This window comes from Pseudopipra pipra, chromosome 10 (genome assembly GCF_036250125.1).
Source record: "Pseudopipra pipra isolate bDixPip1 chromosome 10, bDixPip1.hap1, whole genome shotgun sequence".
Classification (NCBI taxonomy): Eukaryota; Metazoa; Chordata; class Aves; order Passeriformes; family Pipridae; genus Pseudopipra; species Pseudopipra pipra.
In genome coordinates, this window is record NC_087558.1 from 7960648 (window position 1) to 7985996 (window position 25349).

Here is a 25349-nt window from a genome sequence, read left to right on the forward strand (position 1 = left end):
ACTGAGCTAATGAAGATGCTTTGTTAGGGACCTCTGTCTTCTGTTTAAATGCCTTGAGGATGATGTGAGAGTGAAGCAAGTAACACTGGTCTTAGCAAATAATTGTTTTATCTGTCTTCCTTTTTACAGTATACTAGTTAGAAACTGAATAAAGACAGACCCCTCTACACTTGACCTCTTTCCCTGGGTGAATCCAATGCCTTCCCAGTTCTCTTTGCATTGGGTGAAAACCAGTCCCCCACTTCTTAGGCTCACTCATTCCCAAGGAGAGCCTTGTGGTGTGCTCAGGGACCCCTTGCCATCCACCTCAATCAGGAGCCGCAAGGCTCATTGCATTGCAGTGTGGTTTTCAGGTAGAAATCCTGTCTGATGGCCCTCCAGTTTTGGAGAGCTTCCCCAGTTATTTCATTGAGGTGCCCAGTTCCTGTCTGGGGCAAAGTAACCAGTTTGTATATTAGTGGTAAATGGCAGTTAGAAGGAAAAGTGAGGGGGTCAATAATGTGGACAAGTAACATCATCCATTTAGTTGTGAGTTCTCCAGGCACAAGCACAACTTCATTTTTTTGATTCATATTCCATGCATATTGCTTATTTATTTCATTAGTAAAGTGTGCATTTGTCTACATGAGACAAGGTGTTCTTGGGAATATTTTGGGGTGTTGTATTAAAAAACAATACCACATTGTTTCTGCCTAAGGACACCATGACTTACATTTTAGGAAGCTGTACTCTGCAGCTAAAAAGTGACTGCAGAATGTTCTTAATATTCTGTAGTGTGGTTTTCAACACTGATTTGCACTCAGTATTCTGTAGTGCTTCTAGACAGAGAAACCTGTTACAGTACTGATTTGTGTCAGCAGTGTTGTCGCAGAGGTTCTACCTCTTGTGGAGAAGGGGGTGTGACTGCAGTGAGTAACTTTGTTCTTAGGCTGCACTGGGTGAATAATCTGCAATTTGGGGTTATTTAGTGGAAACATGTTTGTGAATAAGGCTTTCTACCATCTTCAGTTGGGTACATAAATGGTCTGTTAGTACCTAAGTATGCCTTAATTTCTTCCCAGTTGTACTGCAGCACAGCATGTACAGGCAGGAGGGTTCCCTCAGCAGTATTAATTATTGACAACCTTAGATCTGTCCTCTGGATGCTGTACCAAATGCAGGCTATCCCAGAAAATCAGGTGGAAATTCTTAGTCCTCATGTCCATGTTTCTGAATTATCTGAGCACAGAACAACTGAAAGGAAAATCCCTTGAAATTCTAGGAACATTCTGAGTATTAACAATCTCACACATCATGGAAACTGCCATGAGAAGATAAAAGATAGACCATACAGAAGGCAATCTTCCCAAAGATTACTCTATTGTTATGTGAAAATTTCCAAGGATCTCAATCAATAGTACTCACCATTTCAAATGAAAGGATAATTTATTTTAATGACAAAGATAGTGTAAGTAAGTAGAAATGGCAGAAGTTTGGAATATGTTGTATGTAACAAAGTTTCTTTAAAATTATTGTAAAATCACATTAGGAAGAAATATTATAATTATATATAACTATGCTCCAAATATACATTGTATCTGAATTGAAGATCAAAAATAAATATGGGACATAAGGCTACAGCTGTATTCCATTCTCATTAAACTCCTGATTATGTTTCTAAACTAAAGAAAATAAACCTTTTTAATGAAACAAGGTTTTAACTTGGGAGCTTTATGACAGAAGTCTGTTTCAAATTTCATGTGGGGAGGAGGAACAATTTTTCATTTTGGTTTTGATAAGCTTACAAACAACAGCATTGGTCATAAAATGAAATGTTAGCAACATCTGAAAAAAAATCAGTGACATTTACAGTTTCATTTTTACAAATTTGAATATAGAACTCTGAGAAAAGTTACCCTAGAAAAAGTAATACAACACCAAACCTGGTCCCTTGGCTGGATGGAGTATTGGCTGGCTTCTGAGTTGACATGGGATCGAGAAAAGAGGGCAGGGACTGTAAAGCTGTCCTTCACTTTTGTAAGGCTGTAGGACTCCAAACTTCTTCCCTGGTGAGCAGCTGTCACTGGAGTATAGTGTCTTACTCAACACTTCTCTTTTAATTTCTGCTTCCTGGTACTGGAAAAGGGACAAATGAGCTTTCATCTTGCTGCCTTAGCTGCCCTGCAATCTTTGTGCAGAAAGGGAATGTTCACAGTACCAACTCCTCCAGCTTTCTGTAGTTTTTACCAGTAGAATATCTACTAAATCATACTGTTTGTGCACAACTTCCATTAAGTGAATAACAGTAGCTAACAAAAGCAATCAAATTAATTGGTAAACAGCATATAGCAAGAAAACACTGTTACACTTCACTCCTTTCTCTTGTAGGCTCCTTATATTTTGCCAGTTAAAAAAAATCAGGGCACTATGTCAGGTGGTCAGGGAAGCCCTGATCCATAGGAGGTGTTAGTGTACTGCTGGTCTGCAGATGACACACCCTGATGCTCTGTGGATTTACCAGGTTAAATTTGGTAAATGCCACGTAAACTTGTGTGCTGGATGAGAAATGACTGGTTCAGTGCAACACCAAAATAGACAACACATGATCAGCAAGGGGAGAGTGTGCTCCAAGCATTTCTTTATCCTTCAGGATATCTTCTCAGAGAGAAGAGGATTCTCCTTTGGAGGAAATATTTCCATGACCTGATCTTCACGGCAATAAACTTAAAAAAGCAAGATTTGCTGGAAAAAGTAACTAACTCAATGGGGCAGAGATACAGACAAAGTAAAACCAGCTATTCTGAATAAAAGTAATCTGACAGGAATTTATTTTAGTTTAACTAATGCTCTAAATTTGAGTTCACTCCTTTGCTTAATTTGACTTATATTGTTGAAATGTCTCAAGGTAGACACAGCTAACTCGGTAATCAAAATAATTTAAAAATAAGTATCCTACTATTGTTTTCAGCTGACAGATCATCTTGTTTTAAAATTGTTTATGCTCCAGCAGGTGCTGGCAGGAGGAAAAGTGGCTCACAGGCTGAAACATAATAGTAAGGGGAAAAAGACAAGGTATTTTCTGAGGAAAGACTTGAGAAAATATCAGTAGGTACTTTTGCCATTCCAACAGATAAAAGTTTTTTGGGGTTTTTTCAACACCAGATATCTATCCTGATCTTTATAAAATACTTATTTACTGACAAAGTATAAATCCTGCAACATCTTCTCATCTCAAAACCCACTCAATTAAATGAATGTCCAGTCACAAATAGAAGTGAAATCCAAGCCAGACACTCTGTTACCCAGAAATGAAAGTAATTCTTCCCCTCTGTTCCTAAAAGTTTAAATAGATGATGAACCAAAGATGGATAATATGATATACCCAAAGGCTCAGTGAGCTTTGAGTAATTTGGAACAAGGATCTGACAATTTGCACAGCAGCTCCTGCAATACCCTGTGCCGCAGGTAAAGAGCTTTCAGTGACATCCTCAGAGTTCAGAATGTTGAGTCCGCTGATGGGAACATTAGGTTCTCTGTTAAGTCCAGTGGAAACTATTCTATCTAACAGATGAAATAAATTTTGCAGTTTCTCTGTTTCAACTTTTGATAGAAAAAAACGGGAAGGAAGAGGTAGCTGGACAGTATGATTACCTGCAACATAATTGCGGGCAGGCATTAAGGATTCCATTGCATATTTCTGTAGCCTTGTTTACTGCAGGCAAGCAAACCACTTCTTTCCAATGGCAAATAAACTATTATTTTTAATCATTTTTTACTAGCAAGTAACTGCACCCTGTGAAGATAATTCTAAAATAAAATCTTCCTACTGAAAAATAGAAAAAAAAGACCAAACCAGAAAAACTAGGTAAGTCAAAATCTTCTCGTTTAAAAAGAGCAAAAGCAGAGGCCAGAATAGTTCAGCAGTTTCCATTACTTGTAAGGAATGACTAAAGACCATCTGTAGAGGAAAAGTCACACCATAACCTTCCTGCCAGGCTGTGGCCAGGTTTATCATGCTTTCAAACCAGAAAGTTGCAGAGAACCACACATAGACTACTTTTTCCATCCCAGTGGGTTTCCATGCAAATTTCCACTTGTTGGCATGGCAGACACAAAGCCACGATGACCTAGTGACACTGTGACTCCTACAGTCCTGAGAACATCCATGTGAACATTCTCATGTTAACAATCTGCTGCTGATCTGGGTGAAAAGTTGCCAACCACTCCTTGTCCCTGTTATTTGTCCCTTCTTTTCCTTCTCTATCAACATTTATGGCAGCTTGACACTTGCTAGCAGAATTGCATGTGTTCTGTCAATGTGATTCGATTTAAAACAAACAACCAAAGGAAAAAAAAGATAAACTAGATAATTTGAATGAAACCTGTTCACAGACTGAGTGTATGTGCAGTTGTGTTGGAATGAGAACTTCCAATGGGAAGTAGCTAAGAAAAGGTGGTGACACTAATCTCCTAAGCTGAATCAGCAACAGCCAGAGCAAGGCATGAGGGCAGCAAAGAAAATTATTAGGCAGAGGATTAAAAACAAAGAGAGAAGTAGTATTTTACATTGCCCATAAATCAGCTCTGAAACTCGTTGCCATGGAATTTTGGTAATGCTTACACGATTAGGGGAAAAAAAAGGGGGGGGGCAAGTAAAGGAATGCAAAATTTATCAAAATCCTATAAAAATCTGGTTTAGATTCAGAAAGTTCCTGAACTTCAAGTAGCTGGAGATGGTAGTGAAAAAGCACTTTGTGCTCACTCTCTCCTAATGCTCTTCTTTGCACTTCCAACGACCTTTCCTGTTGGAGGAGGATGCAGGGCTGGACACAGCCCTGGTGCCACCATTCTTATGGTTTCAGATTTCATGTAATCGGGTCTTGTGCTGTGTGAATCTGCAATCACACAAACTAAAGCTATGAAGTTCTTACCTTTTCCTGAATTCCATAGAAGGTACTTGAAAAGTCTGGTTACAGCCCTGAAACTGATTAGCTGGCTTATACATACTGGAAATAAAATTGTTATTCACTCTCTGCAATAGAGCACTCTCATTTTTCTGCTATTTTATAGTGGGAAGGGAGAGTAAATTAGCTCATATGAGGGTTTCTGTGATTTGACCATTTAAGTGGATGACTTTTTCCATGTATGTGTGCATGTATCATTGTGTTTACAATTTGCATTTTTAATGATGCAGAATGCTTAAAATCAAGCAAATGTTCTTTTTTACTTTCCTTCAAGAAAAGTAATGTGAGTTAGTTAATCCGCAAAAAGTGTCCTGTTAAAAGAAATATAAAACTTCTTCTTTCTTAGTAGGACTAAATTTAGTCATCCTGAAATGCAGAATAGCTCCTACATCTATTAAATAGTGTAGTCTCAGTTATCATCTACTGAAGTACATCCTTTCCCAGAGTTGTAATGGAAATAAAACGAATGACGAAAAAAAAGAGAGTAAGGAAAAGAAAATTATGCTTGGTCCTTTGAAATTGAACATTTTAATGGCAATAGGATGAGGAGATGATATGTGTTGCAAAGGACTTTTCATTTGGATTATTATTTTTTTCCATAATTGGAGCATCCTAAATGATATCATCATATTTAGTATGTAAGATTAGATTATTAGCATGAGTAAATGTAGAAAAAGGACACAAAAAGACAAATTTCAAGCATTTGGCACTGGAGGAGCAGTACTAGCAGTATGAATTGACTCACCAAGGCTCCAGTCCAGCAGTTACCAATGCGCTCAAGTGTCTAAGTGATTTTTTTCCGGTGGAACTATTCATAGACATTAGGCTGGACAGGATCCTAGGATCTTATAAATATCAGGACTAAATTAGTCTATAGGATTCTGGTTTTCTAATTTAGCTTTTGTCGCTACCTGAGTAGTGTTATGACAAGCTCTTAAGGGAATCTCAATTACATAAAAATTAGAATTAACAGCACAGTTCCCTTTTGCTTCTCTGGATGGTAAGAAGTGTCCTGGACATTGTCACCATGCACCCAAGAGCAGTGAGGGCCAACAACAGCTCCACATTGTCCATGTGCACTACAAAGGATAGATAAAATCAAAGGTAGAGAAGTCCTATGACTGTCATTTGATGATCAGCCAGCACCATTTCGATCTTATCCAGAGATCTTTGGTCATTTAACTCTGTTCTGTGTCCCTGTCCCCACAAGGTGGAACATTTCAAAGGATAAATCAGATACTTGAGAGGTGTAGGCTCATACGGACAAATGTATTGAGAAGCCTAAGGCTCTTTGATTTCCCAGTGCCTTTGTGGGTCTGGATTGTGATGTTGACTATCATCAGCTTATTGAAAATAGCATAGAACATACCTCTTCACTAACTATTTTATTATCCCTAAATGCCTACTGCGGAGAAGAAAAGACAAGATAGATCCCCACAGGACTCGCCATGGAAACACTGATCCTGGGAGGAAAAAGCCACTCAAGATCAGTGCTGTCCACTCTACACAAGTACAGAAGCCTTCTGGTGTATTGTATGAAAAAATGTTTGTAGGTGTAAGAATTATAAGTACAAGTATCTGATCATCAGACACTGACAGACACTAATTAGTAATAGAATTTGCATAGCCTACAACTCTCAAATATTTTTATGAATAAATTGGTGGTCATTCAAATACTTGCAAATTAATTAAAAGAGATAGGATTCTACAGAAAACCAAATAAAATTAACCATTTTTAACCCTTATGATTACTCACCCCATTCTATTAGTGAGATTATTTTTGTCTGATTCAGTGGAAAAAACATGACCTGTTACTATATTGTATTTTTTTCTGCTTTTTATTTTTTGTTTTATCTCTTGACTGTTCTGGAATACCCAATGTATATATATACCAAAAAAAAATAATGCATTAGTTTCTTAGTGATTAGCTTCTTAGGCAGGACTTGTGTAAATTTAGAGCATTTAAAATTCTCCAGCTGATTGCTACTGTCTATTCTGACTGTCTATTTGGACTGCCTATTTTGACTGCTACAAAATTCATTTATACCCACAAAATACTTCTCTTGTCCTTTGGTAATTAATAGGTTAGACGTGAAAAAAAAAAAAAAAAAAAAAAAAAGGAAAAAAATCCCTGTTGTCCTGGCACTATTAGAACAGGAACTATGAGCCTATAAAAAGTATGAAATACCTTATTCTGTGTTTAGAGCCGATTGTACTATTTGGTGGTTGTGGCCTTGAAGTATTTTGATTGAATCTTAGAAAGCGGGGCTGATCTGGATGAATTCCAGCTGAAGCTACAGGAATTGAAGAATTAAGCTACAGAACATAATGAAATGATTCAGTCCCAAGCAATCTGATGAGCATCACTGTGTGTAATGGGATGTGTGTGTGGTTGTATCTGAAGCTGGTTGTATACCATTGATTACAAAAGTACCTTTTACACATAGTGTAAGATAATTACTTTGTATGAAAAGCAGACTATTTTAAAGTATTTATTTTAATAAATACATTTAGCACTAGTTTTCTGAATGTGGGTATATTGTTAGTGAGTAGTATTCAAGGCTAAAGCCCTTACCTTTGTGCTGATGCTGAAAACTATCAATTATAAACCACCTAACAATGTTCTACCAATGAGCACTCTCTTTTAGCTGCACGTTCCTATTCCTCTCTTTAAAAGACAGATATTGCTGCGTGCAGGAGCACCGAGACTGGGGTACATTGTTAGGACCGATTAAGGGGAGGAGGAACTGTTCAAATTTTAGGGTTCTTTTCTTATCAGACATCTATTGAACTGAATAGCATTTTGTTTTATATCACACTTTTTATGGCCTAGGTATCTCAGAGCTCTTTACAAAACAGTCTGTTTCAATAATAAATATTACTAGAATAGTGAATGCGTAGGCACCTATTATGTGATCTGCAATAGCTCACATAGTCTTTGGCATTTGAACAATGCATTTAGGTAGTAGGGTGATGGGAATATGTAAGATAGTTTTATTTGCAAGTGTTAAAATAGATGTTTAAGAATCTTAACATTGAAACCAAAAGTAGGAGGAAAATATTTATCCTGCAGTTTGTAATTTGGTAGAACCTGCCCCAACATCCACCTGGATGCAGAGTTACAGTTGGCAAGAAAAGCCAGAGCAGTAATTGTTCAGTGGAGGGATGGAGCTCTTGAAAGAAATAGTCCCAACCTACGAACATCTCACAAGTGGTTTAGGACCTCAGTAAAAACAGTTCTTATCACTGAATAGTCTTTGTTAGAGTGGTGGACCTCAGACTGAGTGGAGTAGGTCCACAATTTCAGCTAATTTTGACTGTGCATGAGGAGAAAATAGGAGGAGATGTAATAAACGCTGCAGAGGCAGTAAGAAACAGAAAAGGGGAAAATAAGAAAGCCAGACAGCAAGGTATCTGTGCATCTCCTTCCAAAATTGCTGGATCAGCCTCAAACTGTACTGGCACAGGGCTGTGCTCTATGTCCTCAGTAAAACTGTTAGCAGAGGCTATTAAAAAAACATGTATCTGCAACTCGGCCACCACAATTCACAGTCCATCAGAGTGGAAATTAGGGGAAACAACAGAATTAGCAAAATCCTGTATTGCCCCCAACAGAATAGATTGTCCTGAATGTGGTGCTCCTTACCAGGTACAGATACGACAGGCTTATAGCTACATGGATGCCTTTCTCTGCTGTACACCCCAGAATCACTTTCTCTTTCTTTTCTCTAGATTTCTGGCTCTCTGTGCCCTAGCTGTCTTTTCCTGTAGTCAAGGTCTCAACCTCCATCTGCTCTCATCTCCCTTTCAGCTCCTCTCTGTCCCCCCTCCTTCAACCTGGACAACACTGCACCTCTTTTCAAAGCCTTTATTTTTAGAAGAAAATAAAATACATGAAATCTGAATGACTTCAAAACCATATTCTGGTGCTTTCTCTTGCTTCTCAGTCCACTATTGTTGTTCAGAGAGTGTATAGAGCACTATATCAAGTAATTGGGTATTATCTTCTGGACTGTAGTTCAGGCACTAAAAATAGCATATTGGTGACCACTTTGTTCCATATGCCTCCTTTATAAAAAGAGCTAAAGGCACTTTTTCAGGTTTTCCATGTTGGAACATTAGCTTCTAGTAGAGGTGCTATTCTTTTTGTGGTGAAAGCAAAATAAGTATGAGCTGGATATGATCATCACTTCCATGAAATTTCGTAAAACTCATTGCCACATGATTATTTTCTATCACCAGGTTCATACCCGCATGTTCAGACCAACGTGCCTCCACTGCTGTTGTTACAGCATTGCTTTGTTGTTCTACCATTCTTTATCCTCTGCTCTACAAGGCCATGAAGGGCACTTATAAAATTGCTCTCATTAAGGCAACCACCACATGGGCCACTGTTGTCAAAGTGGCTGATGGTTTTGGTGTTCAGCTAGCAACATGTCACAGGAGCCAGATTATCACAAATGATAAGCAACTGCCTTCTGTAAATCATGCTCTTACAAAGTGTATCACCTGGGCCTCCAAAACTGAGGAACCCAAAGTACCTGGTCACTTTTTGCAATCTTCTCTGTGCTGTCCACCATCAGGCAGATGATCTTCAGGACTGGGCGGTGTTTTTTCATCTCTTATGGGGTAACTGGATGTGGCCTTGAAAAGTTGGCTTAAAGGCCTATTTGTTCAGAGCATCTCTTTTCCTGTGTGCCCCTTTCTGTTTAGTTGCCAAGGGACCCCTGGAATATGCCTTTATTTCTGAAAGTCCTGTGGGTTATTACCCCACTCACTTCGGCATCAGGTCAAGCTTCTGTGCACTGATGCAAGGTGGTCTCTTACTTTGTTACTGTTGAGAAGAAGGATGACCAGCTGACAGTAAAATTGCTTGGTGATGATGAGCCCTTGGCTTTGTTACTGTGGTAAAACATACATCATTTGACAGCTGCTTCTGCATGGAAAAAAAACATAGATGATTAACGGTTTCCTGTCTTTTCTTGCTACTGATCTTCTTTGCTTATGACAGATGAGACTTAGATGTCTTTTTTTAAGTAACAGAGAGAGAAAAGGAGAATATTTAAACTTGTTCTCACCTAAGTCTTTTATGTTATCCTAAGGACCTTATTTGTAGTAGAGATTTTTGTCTGAGTTTCAGCTCTCCTAAAATTATGAGATCTGTCATTCAGCTTTAAAAGGGAATGTGTATTCTTCCCCTGCTGGATTTTTTTTTTTTTTTTGTGCAAGAGGGTATAATGCTAATTTTACTTATTCAGAAATTAAAATAGCAAACAGTTTATATGAGGTGTTGATAATTACCTATATTACTGTAATGCTGTGACAGATGTTGGCAAAAAGAGGCAGAAAATGCCTACAGCTGTGCACTCCATGACATCCAGTTTATACTCAGACAGAAGGCTAACAGATGTTCTGAACTGTCACTTTGCCTAAATGTTTTTAAAGTCTAAGGACCTGCTTTATAATTCACTAGGGCCTCATTTGGTTTCACAGAGGTCCTCAGAATTCCCATCTGTGACAATTAATGTCGAAGACTTTTATAAATCAACCCCTGTCCTTATTAGCCCTCTGCTAATAGATATTGTGTATCTGTATACTCCTGAGGCTTCTATTTTTGTGACCTAGTTATTAATTTCTATTACTTGTATTTGGCATTACTCTTGTTTTGAGAAGAAACAGATTTGGATGATTCAAAAGATCGATGATATACTATTGGCTGACCTCAGAATATCTGTATTAAAATATTCTTTATTTTCTTCCTGACTGCTGTAGTCATAGCTGTAAAATGGTAACAACTTCAAGCCACTTGTTTTCCCAAAGGAAAATATAAATCTTGGTGGTATCAAAATAGAGCACTTAAACAAGCACGTTCAGCTGCCAGAGGTATTCCTATTCCTAGAACATATTCTTATTCAGAAATATTTAAAACATTTAAGGAGTACTTTAAAAAAAATGTTTCGTATATTAAATTATGCTCTTTAATTTAAAAACTGAGGTGTTATAGAAGTTTTAACGTTAGTATATGCATATAGAAAAACTGAGGTTTAAAATAGTGTTCAGTCTTCAAGCTCCACCCAAATTTGCCAGCATACCTTCAGATAAGCAAAAAATGTCTCCAGTGTAAAGCAACTAAATACTTTATTGATAGTTGCCATTTCTTTTTAAAAGCTGGATTCCTGTTATACAGTAGTTTAATAGTTTAAATATTGTGCTAACATAACCAGTGTTTGGCCTCTTCTTTTCCCCAATCCTGTATAGAAGCAGAACTCCAAATTGTACATCTTTCTGGGTTTGTTTCTAAATTACTCCCCACACTTAATTACGAGGATGAGAGGGATGCCTTATTCCTCTTTGTTATAGGCTAAGCTCTCAGTAATCCCAAACAAAAGAGCCAGTTCTGGAAGATATAGGATTTGCTAGCAGGATTATGGTCTCATAGATAATGATGTGCAGTCAGCAGAAGCGAAGCTTTATTTTAATTCAAATAAGCTAGTAAACAAACCACTGACAAGTCTGCTGGTGAGAGTAACTGGCTTCTGTTGCCACATTGGCAGCTAAATTATAGAAAATCTATTATACCCTGTTCACCATATGTTTAATTTAATACAGATACAAATTAAACTATCCACAGTGCCTATTAAAATAACAATACATATTTTTTAAATATATGAATGTTTTAAGATACATTCCCCTGACCTTAAGAAGGGCAATGCTGATTTGGGAGACTACAGCAAAACATATGCTATAGTCAACAGATTCTCTTCAACAACAACAACAACAGTGAGTTGAAAAAACACAGAATATTAATAGTACAGTTTTGTAACAGATAATGAGGTTAATTGGGGTGTTTTACCTTCTAAGCATCTGCTCTTACACACTTCACTCCCCCTAGGTTCCTGGGCCTTGTATTTGATAGGAGTGCTTGATATCTAATCCGCTGTATACTTTTTAATTCAGTGCCAGCTACAGTATGAGGTTTTTACCCTTTTCCTGATGCAAATAACTATCCCTTATTTCTGCATATTCTCATTTATTAACGTTCTTTCAAATAACCCGGGTTTCTTGACCTGTCAGGAACCTTGGAATTGCTACTCTGTAATACTTGTGGAGGGTTTCAAATTATGCATAGGGATTCCTGCTTAGGGCCTGTGTTGTTCAGAGAAAGAAGTGTGTTGTGGCCCATTATGGACCCTGATTTATTTGAGGCTCTATAGTGGCTAGATGGGGAAAAAAATGAGAACAATAAGGGCAAGTATTGTGAGGGTCTAACTGAATGTGGATGTGTCCAAATTAACTGAATTTACCTCATAAAGTCGGTAAGTCACTGCAAGTTATGGGGATCAGCAGATGTTGCTGTCATGAGGTGGTGATGGACTACTTGAAACCATACCGGAACCACAGAGAAAGAAATTAATTTCCCCAAATTCACCCCTTATATCTTAAATAAATGATGATGAAAAAAAGTGCCAGTCAGAATACTGCCAGTGATGAGCTCTCTAGACTTCACTGGGATCCTCCTGCCAAGATTGGTGCTCTCCTTTCCAGTTCCAGCCTGCTAACAGCAGAAATAAGTTGGTAATGAAAACCTAAGTTTTGAGAATGGACCTGCTTGTAGGTTGTGAATTATCACCTTCTCCATGGTAACATATTCAGAATTTAGCATTAAGAATCATGTTTCCCACATCATTTAAGATGTGAGAGCACATGTAAACTCCATGTCCATGTGTGGAATTATGAGTTAAGGGAGTTTCTGACTCCTCTGAATGTGCAACATTATATACCGGCCACTAGACTGTATTTGTATATTATCATATATATAGTATATACCATCTGCATGGGCATGAAGAATGCAGTGTTAAGTGTGTATATATATATATAGTGTGTGCACATGTACGCTCATTGTTTATTTATTTTATTTTTACTTACCAAAACATTTTTAGAATCAATATATTTGTAAGGCAGACATAGCATACACAGGAATTTAAGAGTTATTGCAAATAAGTTTCACTTATTTGATAAATCCAGCTTTAGTATGTAAAAAAAAATGTCCAGTTCCAAAGAACGTTGCCATCTAAGGAATTGAATGTATAAAGGTATCGAGTGCCAGAGATATTTGGACAAAATACATAATATTACCAGTGCTATACTTTCTACTCTTCTTCACAGGAGAAATTTATCCTATACCATGTGGTCATCTTTCAGTAAAGGCATATTTGTCACCACAGCTACCCATAGCAAAAATATTGCAGTAAATGTTGAGGTAATAAATGAACAGGTCTTGAGTCTCCCAAAGCAATCATGAAAAAAACTAAACAGTGGAAAACTCTGCAATTTTAGGAGGCACATCTAAAGCTCCTCGATAGATTTCCATGCAGTGAAGGGCCTGCCCGTCCTGCAAACCTGCCGCTCCTCCAGAGCTGCTCTTGTGCGGTACAGCTTCTTTGCTTCTCAGTAACTGGATTTTCTACCGTCATATCCTGGAGGACTGGGGAGAGCAACCAAAAAAAAAAAAAACCTGCTATCGGTGTATCCCGAGACGTGGTGTGTTTCAAGGCTGCGGCGTGGTGGGAAGCGTGTCCATCCTTCCCGAGGAGTGTATTCCTCAGCATCCGGTGCCCGGACAGCACACCACGCCTCCCCCTCGTAGCTTTTTTGACTAGAAAAGCACGAACGTCGTTAAAGTGAAACGAGAGGGTGAGAACTTCTAGAAATGGATTGGGACGCTCCTTTGGTCGGGAAAGAAGTCCCGAAGGAAACGCGGGGTTAGCGGGGGGTGGGCGAATGCTGCTGTGGGCCCCGCACCCGGGTCCCGCAGTCTCCCCAGAGTCCGGGGCGAGGGGTGCGGGGGCGGCGGGACCCGCCGTCCCCACCCGGGACGGCCCGGGACGGGTGGGCAGCCGTGGGCAGGCGGTGACTCGGGACAGCCCGCTGATATTAAACTTTAACCCTCTTGTCAGCGAGCCAGAATGGGAAAGAAGGGCTTGTGCAGTTCGGTGTTAACCTCTGCTCCTCCGGGGAAGACTAACTTCGGAGCCCCGGGGAGGGGGAGCGCGGTCCGTGCGCGGCGGAGCCCGGCAGTGGCTGTGGTTGAGCAGTATCGGACACGGCAAGGGCAGAAATATTGGCTAGGGGCGAAAAATAGCAACAGCATCCTGGCTGCCCCCTCTTTTTTGAAACAGCGCCAGTGTTTCAGTGCTTTGTCCTGGGTCAGAACTCCAAAAGTCTGAAATTATTCTTTTTCTGGACACAGTTGGGAGTCAGACTCCGGCACTCAGCCCCTCTACGGGAGACCGTGTCTGGTAAACACCTTATTGGTCTGTTCTGTTTGAACACACAACTTCGAGATATATCTATAAATAGCTTATTTGGGGTGATCCGTTATTTTATCTATGCACCTGGATGCAGGTGGGGTTTTTTTTCCTAGCCTAAAATGAATTGTGAAAGTCCAAATCTAGGATATTTATTTTCCCAGCCCGTAGGATCGGTCTCGACACAGAGGCTTAAGGGTACCAATGCCCGTGTGGGAGACCAGCCCTCCGCAGACCAGGGCGAAAAATGCGTGTTGAGATGCGAATTTCTTTCAGAGCCCTTCCAATCTGTGGTTCACTTTTTTACTTTTGTTAGTTTGTTTTTCTTTCCCTCCAGAAAGTAATAGAAATTGCTGCAAAGCATTAGAAAGTTGTAGCCACCCGGTCCACGCACTGCTGATTTCGTTTCTGGTTATCTGCAAAATGAGCTTTAAGCCAATTTCGTGCTTCAGGCTAAAGAGAGGGATTCGTATTTCCCTCCTAGATGCGTGGCATTCTTGGAATCTCTTTGTCAGCTTGCCGTAGGATGCTGCTATAATTTGTCTGGAAACTCTCTCCAAAATTTGTATACAGTGGTTAAGAACGACGTAAGATTTCTGAGCCATCGGGATATTCTGGCTGGAAAGAGAAAGAGATATCATCTTTCACTGATAAGTCAGTATTAAACTGTTCAGAACCTTGTTCCCATTTAACCCAGAGAACCACCGTAGGTAGCAAAATACTCATTTCCTGCTAATTTCTTTCCTTCACTGCTCTGAGAAATAAAATACATCTTCAGGAGAAGTGGTACTTTCTTCGCGAATCTTAGGAAAGTTCTTACACGATTCCGAACTTTGGCACGTTTGGATCTTCTATACCACTTCAAACCCACCCCCCCCCCTCCCCCCCCCGCTCCTCCTTAACATGTAAAGGCTATTGCAAAATGACAGGAGGTTGGTTGAACTCCGTGCCCGGAGGTGAGCTCTGCCACCCTCCCTGCGAGCCTCCTCTTGGCGTTAAGCCTGGAAAGCAGAGCTCGCCCGTCCCCGGCAGCGCGGCCCCCTGTGCGGGGGCTGCGGGGCCGCTGCTGCGGGAGCTACCGGCGGGGCCGCGGCCGCCGCTCCGCGGCCGCCCCGGAGAGGCTCCCCGCACCCTCCCCGCTCCGGCGGAGCGAGCTGGCGCGAAGATGTTTATCCTGAGATGGAAAATGGGTTGTTGAAAAACAAGCCATGTGCAAATAGTTTAATTTTCCGTTTTGATGCTTATCTTTGTCTCCCGAATTTCATCGGAGAGGCTTTAATTGGCGTGTGGGTAATAGTTCCTAAATAATCCCTTATTAGATGACTTCAGACGAGTTGTGAACCAATAACGTCTTAGTCCTAAAAGTGAAAGTAGAATTTGAAGGCTCAGGTCAGTTTTTGTCAAAGGGCTCATTTGAGCATCTTTTAGTTTGCTGAAAAAGCTAATTAAAGAACGTTTGAAGGTTAAAGTCATTATTCCATGCTGTTGTCGTGCTACAAGTGAGCCGAGTTTTGTGAAAACACAAAGGGCAGAAGTCACAGAGGTGGATTACTGTCAGTCCAGGCTACAGAGGCACAGAGAACTGTGGTATTAATTCCTATAGAAAGGTAGACAAACACAGTCACTGACTAACAACTTTCCCGCAGAGCCCCATTGTCTAAGCACTTTCTTCTGCTTTGGGGCTCTCTTCGAGTTGCTACAGTCGTAACCAGATCCCAAACTAGGTAACTGGGCGACTTTCGGATGCAGAATTCTTGACCTGTGAAACAATTTCCACGACAAAAAAAAAAATCGTTGTGGGTCTTGACTGTTCCCTCTAACATTTATTTCCCCCTTCAGCGGTGCTAATTTATTCATTACTTGACAGAAAGTTAGCAACGCACCAGAACTCTGCTGGAGCCCGCAGCACCCTCGGCACTCGCCGGCTCCCGGTTGCCGCTGCCCGCTGCGCTCCGCAGCCCGCGGTCCCGGCAGGGGCACACCCGGAGCCCCGTCTGTGGGGGCGGCTCTGGAGGCTCTGAGGAACTTTACGGGCGGCGGCGCGCAACGGTCGCGCAAAACCCGCGCAACAGCCGCTCTGCGCGGGAGCTGCGCGCCGCGGAGGGTGTTGGAGTGCAGGGAAACGCCGCGCGCCGGAAAATCCCGTGGGCTAATCCCGACGGCTGTTAGCACCAGTTTGCGCCTTTGTGTGCGCGTGTGCGTGGACAGCAGATTGCAAAGCAAGGCACACAAAGATAGGCGCGCACAGGCACAGCCGGGGCTGCTCAGCCTCGCCTCCCCATCGCCCGCTGCCTTCGCGCTGAGCCCCTTTGCCCCGCTGGCTCGTAAAGTCTGGATTTTTAGGTCTGGCCACGACTACAGATCTCCCTAAATTCAAAGAAACAGATGTTTGGGCTGATTATGGATGGGGGGAGGGGAGGAAGGATCCCTGCAGCTGCAACTCAAAAAAATATATTGATAAAATATTTCAGTGGTAATAAATACGCAGAGATCAGCTCGACCTTGCAAGGTCTTTATTTTAATTTTTTTTCCCCCATATACAAAAATCTTTATCAAACCTCTATTCTATGCCTTCAATAAACAGAACCCATTACCTCACGGCAGCTTTTGTTGGCCTGTATACAAGCGAGAACAAAATGGTTATTCAGGAGAACGCTTTCGATTTTTATTGTGTGTAGTATGCACAAAGAGCAGTGTTATTGTATTAAAAAGAACCATCTGTAGCAGAAACAATGGCATCAAATTATCTTTGAATACCCACTGCAAAAATATAAAGCTTTTTTATTATTCTTCTGCTGTACGGTGGGGGACAGAGAAGTGACTTTTTTGTTGTTGTGGGTGCATTCTTATAACACACACACGAAATCAGCCATTTGGATTTTTTAAGCCATAAACGATTTTTTCCCCTCTTGTTCCAGGGACTGCAGTTAAAAGCTAGGGCTAGGACTTGGAGGATGTGTAGGCAAACGGAAGGAGAGCCGAGGGAAGAAAAACCGAAATGGATTCATTCTCTGTCCTGGATGGAGGAGGAGAGGAGAAAAGAAGGGGACGTGCGAGCTTCCTTCAACTGCCTCTGTCCGGTGAAAAGTGTTCAGACCCCCGGGGCTGCGCCGGGCTCCGGAGTCCGCGCGGACTTTCACGTTGAGCTGCCAATCAAACCGCTCACAGCCACCACCCTGCTCTGGCACCGACATGTAAGTAGCTGCAGCACAACTTTGACATTCGCAGTTTTTCCCCCCTCCTCCCCCGTGACCTTTAAAATGATCTGGAAGTGTAGCTTCCCACCTACGACCCGCCGGCCCGAGCTCCGCCGCTTTAACCTCGGGGAACTCGCGCGCGGGTTTGGGGTCGGCTGAAATTGCGCGGCCGCGCAGCGCCGAGCGCACGGCTGGGCGGAGGCGCTCCCGGTCCGCAGGCTGCCCCTGCCCTGCCCTCCCCTCTCCCCGGGAGCACACGGCCCGCGGAGAGCGCTGGAGCGGAGCCGGGACGCTCCCCCGCCGCGCCCCGGGGGTGTTTCAGACGGGGCCGCTATTTCGGCGCTCCCCGCGGAGCGGCGCGCACTCCCGGCTGCGCAGCGCGCATCGCTCTGGGCGGCGGGCACGGAGCCACCGCGGCGCTCCCAGCGCTGCGCCGCGGGTTCCCCTCGCCGGGAGGTGGGTCCGCAGGGCCGGGGCCGTGCGCGGGGCGCGGAGCGGCCGCCGCGGGGGTTCCCGGGCGCGCAGCGCTGGCGGAGGGCCCGCGGCCGCCTCTCTCTGCCGCCCCCTGTGGGCGGCGCGGAGCGTTCCCGGCCCGATCCCTCCGGCGGCGTGCAGCGTTCCCGGCCCCATCCCGGGGAAAGGGGGGATCAGCCCGGCGGGGCTCCTCGGGCCTCGCACGCCCAAGAAGGGGGTACACCGGGGGGGGGGGAAGGCGGCGCATGGCCGGGCAGCGCTCCGGTGATAATAAATCATCCTTACGTTTGATTGCCTTCGGATGCACTTGGGTCTGGGAAAGGACCGATTTTGACACCTGGGCTCATTATAATACTGTTTAAAGAGAAGCTCTTTTTAGATACAGTTAGCAAAGTTGAGGTTGGACTTCCCCCCTCTTCCCCCCCCCTCCAGCCTCGGCCCTTTTTTTTTCTTTTTTTCTTTTTTTTTTTTTTGGTAAGAATTTGGTAGATAAAGGTTAATCTTGGGCTGAATGATAGAGCTGTGATTGACAAGAGAAAAGGTGTTGAGGGCAGGTCGAGCTGTCTTATTTACAGCCCACTGCTTGCTATAGAGCCTTTGTTAGGACTGGAAAGCTAATTTAGTGCTGATCAAAAGCACCACAGAGTTAAAGGACTGGTAATGACTGCTAATTTCATTTCAGCCTCATACATCCCCAACTGCTGTAATTAAAGACGTGCTATTTAAATACAGGTGAAGGGGTTTTGTAGTAGGGGGAAAGTGGGTAGCCGGTTACAATTTTATTTAGTGTTAATATGGTAAAAGTCCAACATTTGATTTATGATTTTAGCGATTTGCTTTTTTATGCTCTTCTGCCCCTGCGGAGCGGAGCTGGGCGGTAGGGCCGGCCGTGCAGGGGCAGGGTGAGGACAGCGTGCTGCAAGCGAGGGATGCGAGCTCCCTGCTAGCGTGGGGTTATCTTATTTTTAATTATTCCCATCAAACGGCAGTCAGGAAACATCGGGAGCGCTAGGGAGAGGGGAGACGGAGGAGCACGTGTCAGCTTTTAAGTGCCTCTGCGGAAGCTCGGGTCCTTATATTATTATTATTTTTAATTAAATTATTTTAGCACTCCACGGCTGGTTCGCTGGCTCTGAGACGATGTAATTTCACAACCCGATATAACAGTTTCTTTCTGGGGAAACATCAAAGGATTGAAAGCTCTACATTTCCGTAGTTGGTTAAAATTGACAAAAAAAAAAAAAAAAAAGAATTTAGCCTTTAATCTCTTTTTATCCACGACGACTAAAGATCTGTACTCGACCCCGCTCGGCTCCGGGCTCCCCGGTTTCCCCCTGGGCCCCCCCGGTCCCTCCCGGACCCCCCCGGGCTCCCCCCGCTCCTGCGGCCGCTCCGGGCGGGAGGCGGCGCCCCCTGTCGGCCGCGCCGGGGGTGCCCGCGGGGAATTCCGCGGGAGAGACTCGCCCGCGGGTGGAGCGGGAGCGCCGGGACGGCATCCACGGAGAGGCGAGGAACAGGCGCATGGAAGCGTCTTGGAGTCTCTGGAGTGGGGGGGTTAAAGTAAACACGGTGAAGTGCAGGCAGGGTGAGCGGATAGCCCAGCCCAGGAGCCGCGGGCAGGGAAGCCGCCTCCAGCTTGTGCTGTTTGCTCTGTGGGTATACAAACGTGACCAAAAAAAAAAAAAATTTAAATGCCACGGATTTGTTTCTAAGCAGAGCCTCCCATAAGCCTGGGTCTTATAGAAATGTCAGTGTGTGATGCTCTCCCGCGCCCAGGCAGAGTAGAGGTGCTGCTGCGGGACCCGCCGCCCCGAGCGGGCAGCAGGACATCCCCGAAAGAACATCTTCTTTATTGTCAGCGTTAGGCACAAAAATAAGGATTAATTTTTCCTCGTTCCCAACTTCGGTGTTCCAGTGCTGTCAGCAAATGCCAGCCTTTCAGAAGCTCGTGCTTATGTTTTCCTCCGAAGGTGTCTTAAGTAAGTCAGTGTTGACAGGTGTTGCTTGTGAGCAGCCTTGAACGTTTCCTTTTCATTAAGGAAACATTTTGTAAAATGACATATGTTTAAACCCGAAGCAATAAAGTCGTCTCAATCCCCCTCCTCAAAAAAAAAAAAAAAAAAAAAAAAAAAAAGGAGCAAAATAAACACCCCCTCCCCCAATTCTGGAAAAGGAAGAAGCGTTATCTTCAGTGAATGCCTGGAGTGCGTTTTTATTTCCTCGTTGTGGAGATGACAGATTTAAAAGAAATCTGGTGATACAAAACGATTAACCAAAATATGTGACGGGCTGCATTGTCAGTAACTTTTTAGATTAATTCTCTACTTATTTTATAGGCATCCGCGTAGCTCTATGTAGTGCTTTTAACGGCGGTATTTGCGAGTTGCGGTAATACCCAGCACGGTTTATGGGTCTTGCGTGCGAAGAGAAAGACTAATGGAAACCAAATTATTTCTGCTAAATTGGGGTTATTTTGTATTTTCTGTTGACAATCTGGATGAAAGTCATAGCGCCACAGATTTTCTATTAGAAGAACCCTATGGTTGTTGGTCTCACAATAAACTTTTCACTTTAGAAATTATATTCTACTAGATTTTTATGAAATATTATTGTTTGTCGCGCTGAGTATACTGACTCCATTCTTTCAGTTTGATCTCCTCTCGAGACTCCTAATAAGGCAATTCTGTAGTAAGAGCGCCCAAAATAAAGACATGGCATTTTCTATAAATAATAGTAAGAGCCCTGCACAGATTTCCTGCACAAGGAATTCCCAAATTTCCTCTACTGTTTCTTTAGTTAGCATGTGTTCGGTATACATAACTCTGAAATTAAGCAAAAATATACATCTGTATAGATCTGCTAGTTAGAAACAGAGATATTATATGTCAATTACCACAGGAAACGGAAAAAACGCAGAGCGGTTCGTACATACGGTTTAACGTCAGGAGGCACTTTACAAAAAATTTAGTGACTCCTGCCGAAAGGTGAATGATTAACCCGGTTCCAGGAGAGGGGCTGTTAGTGCTCCCCTTAGAAACAGCAGTTGTGAGGGGGCTGTAAAGGGGTCGTAAACTCCCCCCTCTGAAAGGCAGAAGTTGGCACATAAAGTCAAGGGTCCCGACTGATCGGTTTAACCAAAATGCGGTTTTCCTGGGGGCTCAGTCGGTAACTCAGCTGCCCGGTTTTATTCCGCGGACTTTACTCCAGGGAGCAAATGCTGTAAATCTGGGATCGGGTCCCAGGCTTGGCAGACAGCTGGCATCAAGGGGGGGTCAGCTCTATGCTCAGCTGGCAGCAAGAGGGGGTTAGCTCTCTGTTCAGTCTCGTTCATCTCCAATTGGAGGAAAAGTGCATTTTTAGTTTATTTATATCTTTTGGAAGGAGAATTTTTTTGGATGCCGGCATTTCCTATATCTCTCTCGAGCGGTGGAAGGGAAGAGCTGAAGAAACAAACCAGAAAAACAACCTCAAATGCCAATTTCCCACTTCACCTTTTCTTGCGTTCCCCTTGAGCCTGTCCCTGGCACCTGCTGGCCTGAACACCCGCAGCTCTGCCCCTCCTCTCCCGCTGCTGGAGCAAGCCCAGCCCGTGGGCACCCCCCCGGATCCTTCTCCTCACAGTCATCTGGACCCACCGGGAAAGCTTCCACAAGAGCAGGCGGGGTGTTTGGACAAGCCCCGCTGACCAGTGATTTCCACAAAAAAAAGGGTTGTGACACCCCTCGGACAGCACCCCACACCTCAACCCAACCCAACCCAGCAGTGTTACAGGTCATTATGTGTCTAAAGCGCTTCTCCGGCCGCCGCTGATCGCAAACACATCCATGGCCTCGGCCCGGGTGGAGGATGTTCGGGGAGTCAGGCGGGCTCCCCTTTGCTGCCTTGGAGGAGCCTGAGACTCCGTCGCCTCCCTCCCCTGCTCCTGGACCTCCTCTGGTAAAGGCTCTTTAAGGTCTTCGGGTGGAGGACAGTGGATAGACACATGGGAAGCGTTGTTGTTATTATTTATAGCACCATCTCTCCGCTCCGATTAAGCGCCGTCTAAATATGAATTCACAGTATAGACAGCTAGTCTATAATTTGAATTAAAATCCTCCCAACGAGCCCGTCGCTGGAGAATTCTGAAATCACAAGCCTAAGTTGACACAATGAGCCCATGGTGTCAATAAACCATGGGCGAGATGGAGAGATTGTCACTCTAGACCATAACAGTTCTGAAAGTGTCATTACCGTCTGTCCTGTCAATGAGCTCCAAATTAAGGACTATGAGGAACAGCGAGATAAAAGTCACCGTCTTGGCTCCATTATGGGCGATCGTGTCAGTGATCTGAGAATCACTGGAAAGGACTTTTTTTTCTTTTTCTTTTCTTTTTTTTTTTTTTTTTAATGTACTTTTCAAACCATGCCTCGGGATGCCAGGGTTTGAGGTGCACTGAGAGAAGCATCCTTGAAGCACCCCAGGCTGTGCCTCAGGCGTTCCCATTGAAACTGCCAGAGCTTCTTTGGGAAATGGTGTGAATTCAATGGAAGAGCCGGAATAATTCCATCAAAACTGTGCCGGGGCCAAAGAGGACTTCATTTGATTTGGGCGACACGTGTGATCCCATGAACAGACACTTTTTTAGACCATTATTTTCTTAAGTCAACACAAAGATGGTGAAGAGGAAAGAGGGAAATAAAATAGAAGCCTCAACTTTAGGAAAAGACAATACATTTGAGATAGCCCCTTCCAGGCATTAAGACTTTCAGAGAATGTCCCCAGTCTCTCTCTCCTGCGAGCCTGAGAGAGTTAAGGGGACTTATTCAGGAATTGGAAACCTTCAATTCTGGATTTTTGTGCCTTTGTGGGTTTAGGCAAAGCAGTTAGCGTTCTTCAGGAGGGGTTTTGTGTTTAATATACATGAGTTCATTCAACTACAATGGGAAAAGAAAACTCATTTGTTCTTATAAAACTAGGAAGGAAAGATAACTTTAAATAGACTGCCAAAAAGGATCCCGCTCGAGGGGGTTGCCTTCCCGCTAAAGAGCCAATATTCAACTGTAATTTCACCCCGCTATGCTGCGCAGTAATTCCTAAGTTTATCGTCATCAGTGGTCTTGATTTTCTGATTTATTTTTAAGGTCAGGTAAGAAAAAGTACGGGCTGCACTTATACTCTCCTATGGGAAAGAAATCCCGGGAGTATGATTTTAGATGCAGGGCAAAAATCGCGGGGAGCTTGAGAAGGCTGTTGGCTATTTATGAAGAATCCTGGAAGCCTGTTTGGACAATCGGCTTCTCCATTTATTGAGAAGCCTTTTGAAAGCGACTTCGAGAGGTGGTGTGTGCGAGTCGGCTTTTATGCCGTTTATTGTGTACGTTAAACTCCTTCCAGGATCTGAGTTTTATTATTTTATTTTTTTTTTTAATTTGCTTCTTGTAGTACTGGACCAAAATGGAGCTGCTTCTTTCTGTTTTCGTTTCCCCCCCCCACCCAGCCCCCTTTTTTTTAACCTCTCAGCAGCGTGTTTTTTACCGCCCTAGCCCCTCAGCCCCGGCTCCCGCATGCGGTGGTCGCCGGCAGGTGCCGTGGCAGCGGGTTGGCTCGTTGGGCACGGGGTGAGATCGGTGGTGCGGGGGAGCCGCCCCCGCAACCTCCCGCAAGCCCCCAGCCCTGCGACCGGGCCTGGACCCGGGCCGTGCTCTGCCCACACGTGTGCTCGCCCTGCGGTTCCATTCGGGAGAAGCGGGATGAAAGGAAAGGCCCGGAGCAGCGCGGGGCTCCCTCGGCATTCCCCGGCTTTTCAAGTGTCCTTAGAGCCCTTGAATGAAATTATTGGGCGAAATGGGGTCTTGGCGGGCCCGGCCGTGGCTCGCCCCCTCCTTAGTTTGTACGTGTAATGCCACTTCTGAGAGCGACAATCAGGCTACTTGCTGGACAGGCAGGGACAAAAAGGAGATTAAATCGTTTTAAATAATAATAAAAAATATCCAAAACGCAAGCAGAGTGGATTACACTTGCTGCGGTGCCTCGGCTCCCCCCAGGTCCCCCTCACAGCCGCCCTCGGGCCTCGCAGGGAGGGTGGCCCCAGCCTCACCCGCGCTCGACCCCGCCAAACTTCCCAAGTTTCCCTGAGCTCTTTCTTTCTGGGCCCGGCGGGTCTCCTCGGGTCTTCGGTCGTCGCCGTGTGAGATACTTATTTGGCCAAGGACATCCTGCATTTTCCCCGCCTCGGGAGCGTGCAGGGGCTGGGGAAGGCGGCTCGGGCCGCAGGGCTCCCCCGGCCCCTGCCCCTGTCCGTACCCACTCCAAATGTAGCTTTTATTCTAGGGCATTCCAGACTATAGCCCCCCAAGTTTTCCTCGGCATGCTACCGCAAACTCACCATGTGATGACTGAAATTCCCCAGAGAGTGGGGTATAGTTAGTGCAATAGAACTTTCCTGACTAACTTCGGCTCCTGGGCACTGGACTGCTACAGCATCAGAGAGGAGAGAGGAAATTTATCTGCACATTTTCGTCTTCGCCTGTTTTTTTTTTAACGTAATGAAATTAAAACTTTTTGAGCTCACAGTTGACATTTTGCAGAAAATTGAGTTATCAAGGCAGTAATTATTTCACAGGGAGATAAAACTCTCATAGCCCTAACTGTCAAATAGGGCCCTTTTCAGATTTTAATTACAAAATAAAATTAGTCTGCTCTTCCTCGGAAGGGTTTGTGAGTGGCTAAACAGAGCTTTCCCCAATACTGGTGGTCGTCAAACTCTGCTAATTAGCAATGCTGAGAAATTCCAGTTAACAAGGACATTCTCTAAGTCTCTGCAGGTTCCCTGCCGTTCGCCTTCATTTCCATAAGAAGATTAAGAGTGGAGGGGAACACACTCAAATGCAGATGCAGAAAAGAAGCGTTTTTAACAAGCATCATAATAGTAAGATGCTTGGCTAGTTCTCACCTAATTACTGCAAGTTAAACCTCTATTTGCAGCTAAGGACAAAAAATGGAGCTGCAATCTCCCATCTCCACAAGTCTGCTTAATAGTTTGCTTTAGATTGGTTACTAGTAGGTTCAGGAAAAAAATAATATGAAAATGTGTATATTCTTTCCGATGCAGTTAACACGATAGGTTGTATCCTTAGGGCTTTTAGCAAAATCGGCGAGTATTAGAACAAAAAATACATTAAATCCTACTAGCTAACATTCATTTTCTTTTTAAGACACTCATAACCTGGAAATAAGAGTGCGTGTGCCGCAGAGCCCATCACTGAGAACATTTGCAGACTATTTGTTTAATGTAAGCACTTTTCATCTCCATAAATTATACCAAAGGCAACGATTTTTTAAATCCACTCAGATTAAACCGTCCCTCCGCAGGCCTCCCTTCCAACGTGGCTGTATCCTTAGAGAGCAGTGGTGTTATTGTCATTAATACAGAAAATCAGGGACCATT

The 25349-nt window shown here is 43.6% G+C and overlaps 1 protein-coding gene and 1 long non-coding RNA gene across 6 annotated transcripts in view; one reads left to right on the forward strand and one right to left on the reverse strand.

Annotated features, from left to right (window-relative positions):
* The window catches only part of LOC135419504 (uncharacterized), a 280805-nt gene that overhangs the window by 215535 nt on the left and 39921 nt on the right, over positions 1-25349 (forward strand). For all 5 annotated transcript variants that reach the window (XR_010433024.1, XR_010433025.1, XR_010433026.1 and 2 more), the window contains exon 4: positions 17170-17445. Coding sequence is in view for 2 of the 5 variants with exons in the window: in XM_064665930.1 (XP_064522000.1) it covers positions 17170-17445 (276 nt within the window). In the remaining 3 variants the exon portion in view is untranslated. The remainder of the gene's footprint in view (positions 1-17169; positions 17446-25349) is intronic.
* On the reverse strand, positions 8798-15135 carry LOC135419506 (uncharacterized). The gene is made up of 2 exons (XR_010433029.1): positions 13459-15135; positions 8798-9879 (listed from the first exon to the last, which is right to left on the reverse strand). It is a non-coding gene; the product is annotated as an uncharacterized LOC135419506 (long non-coding RNA).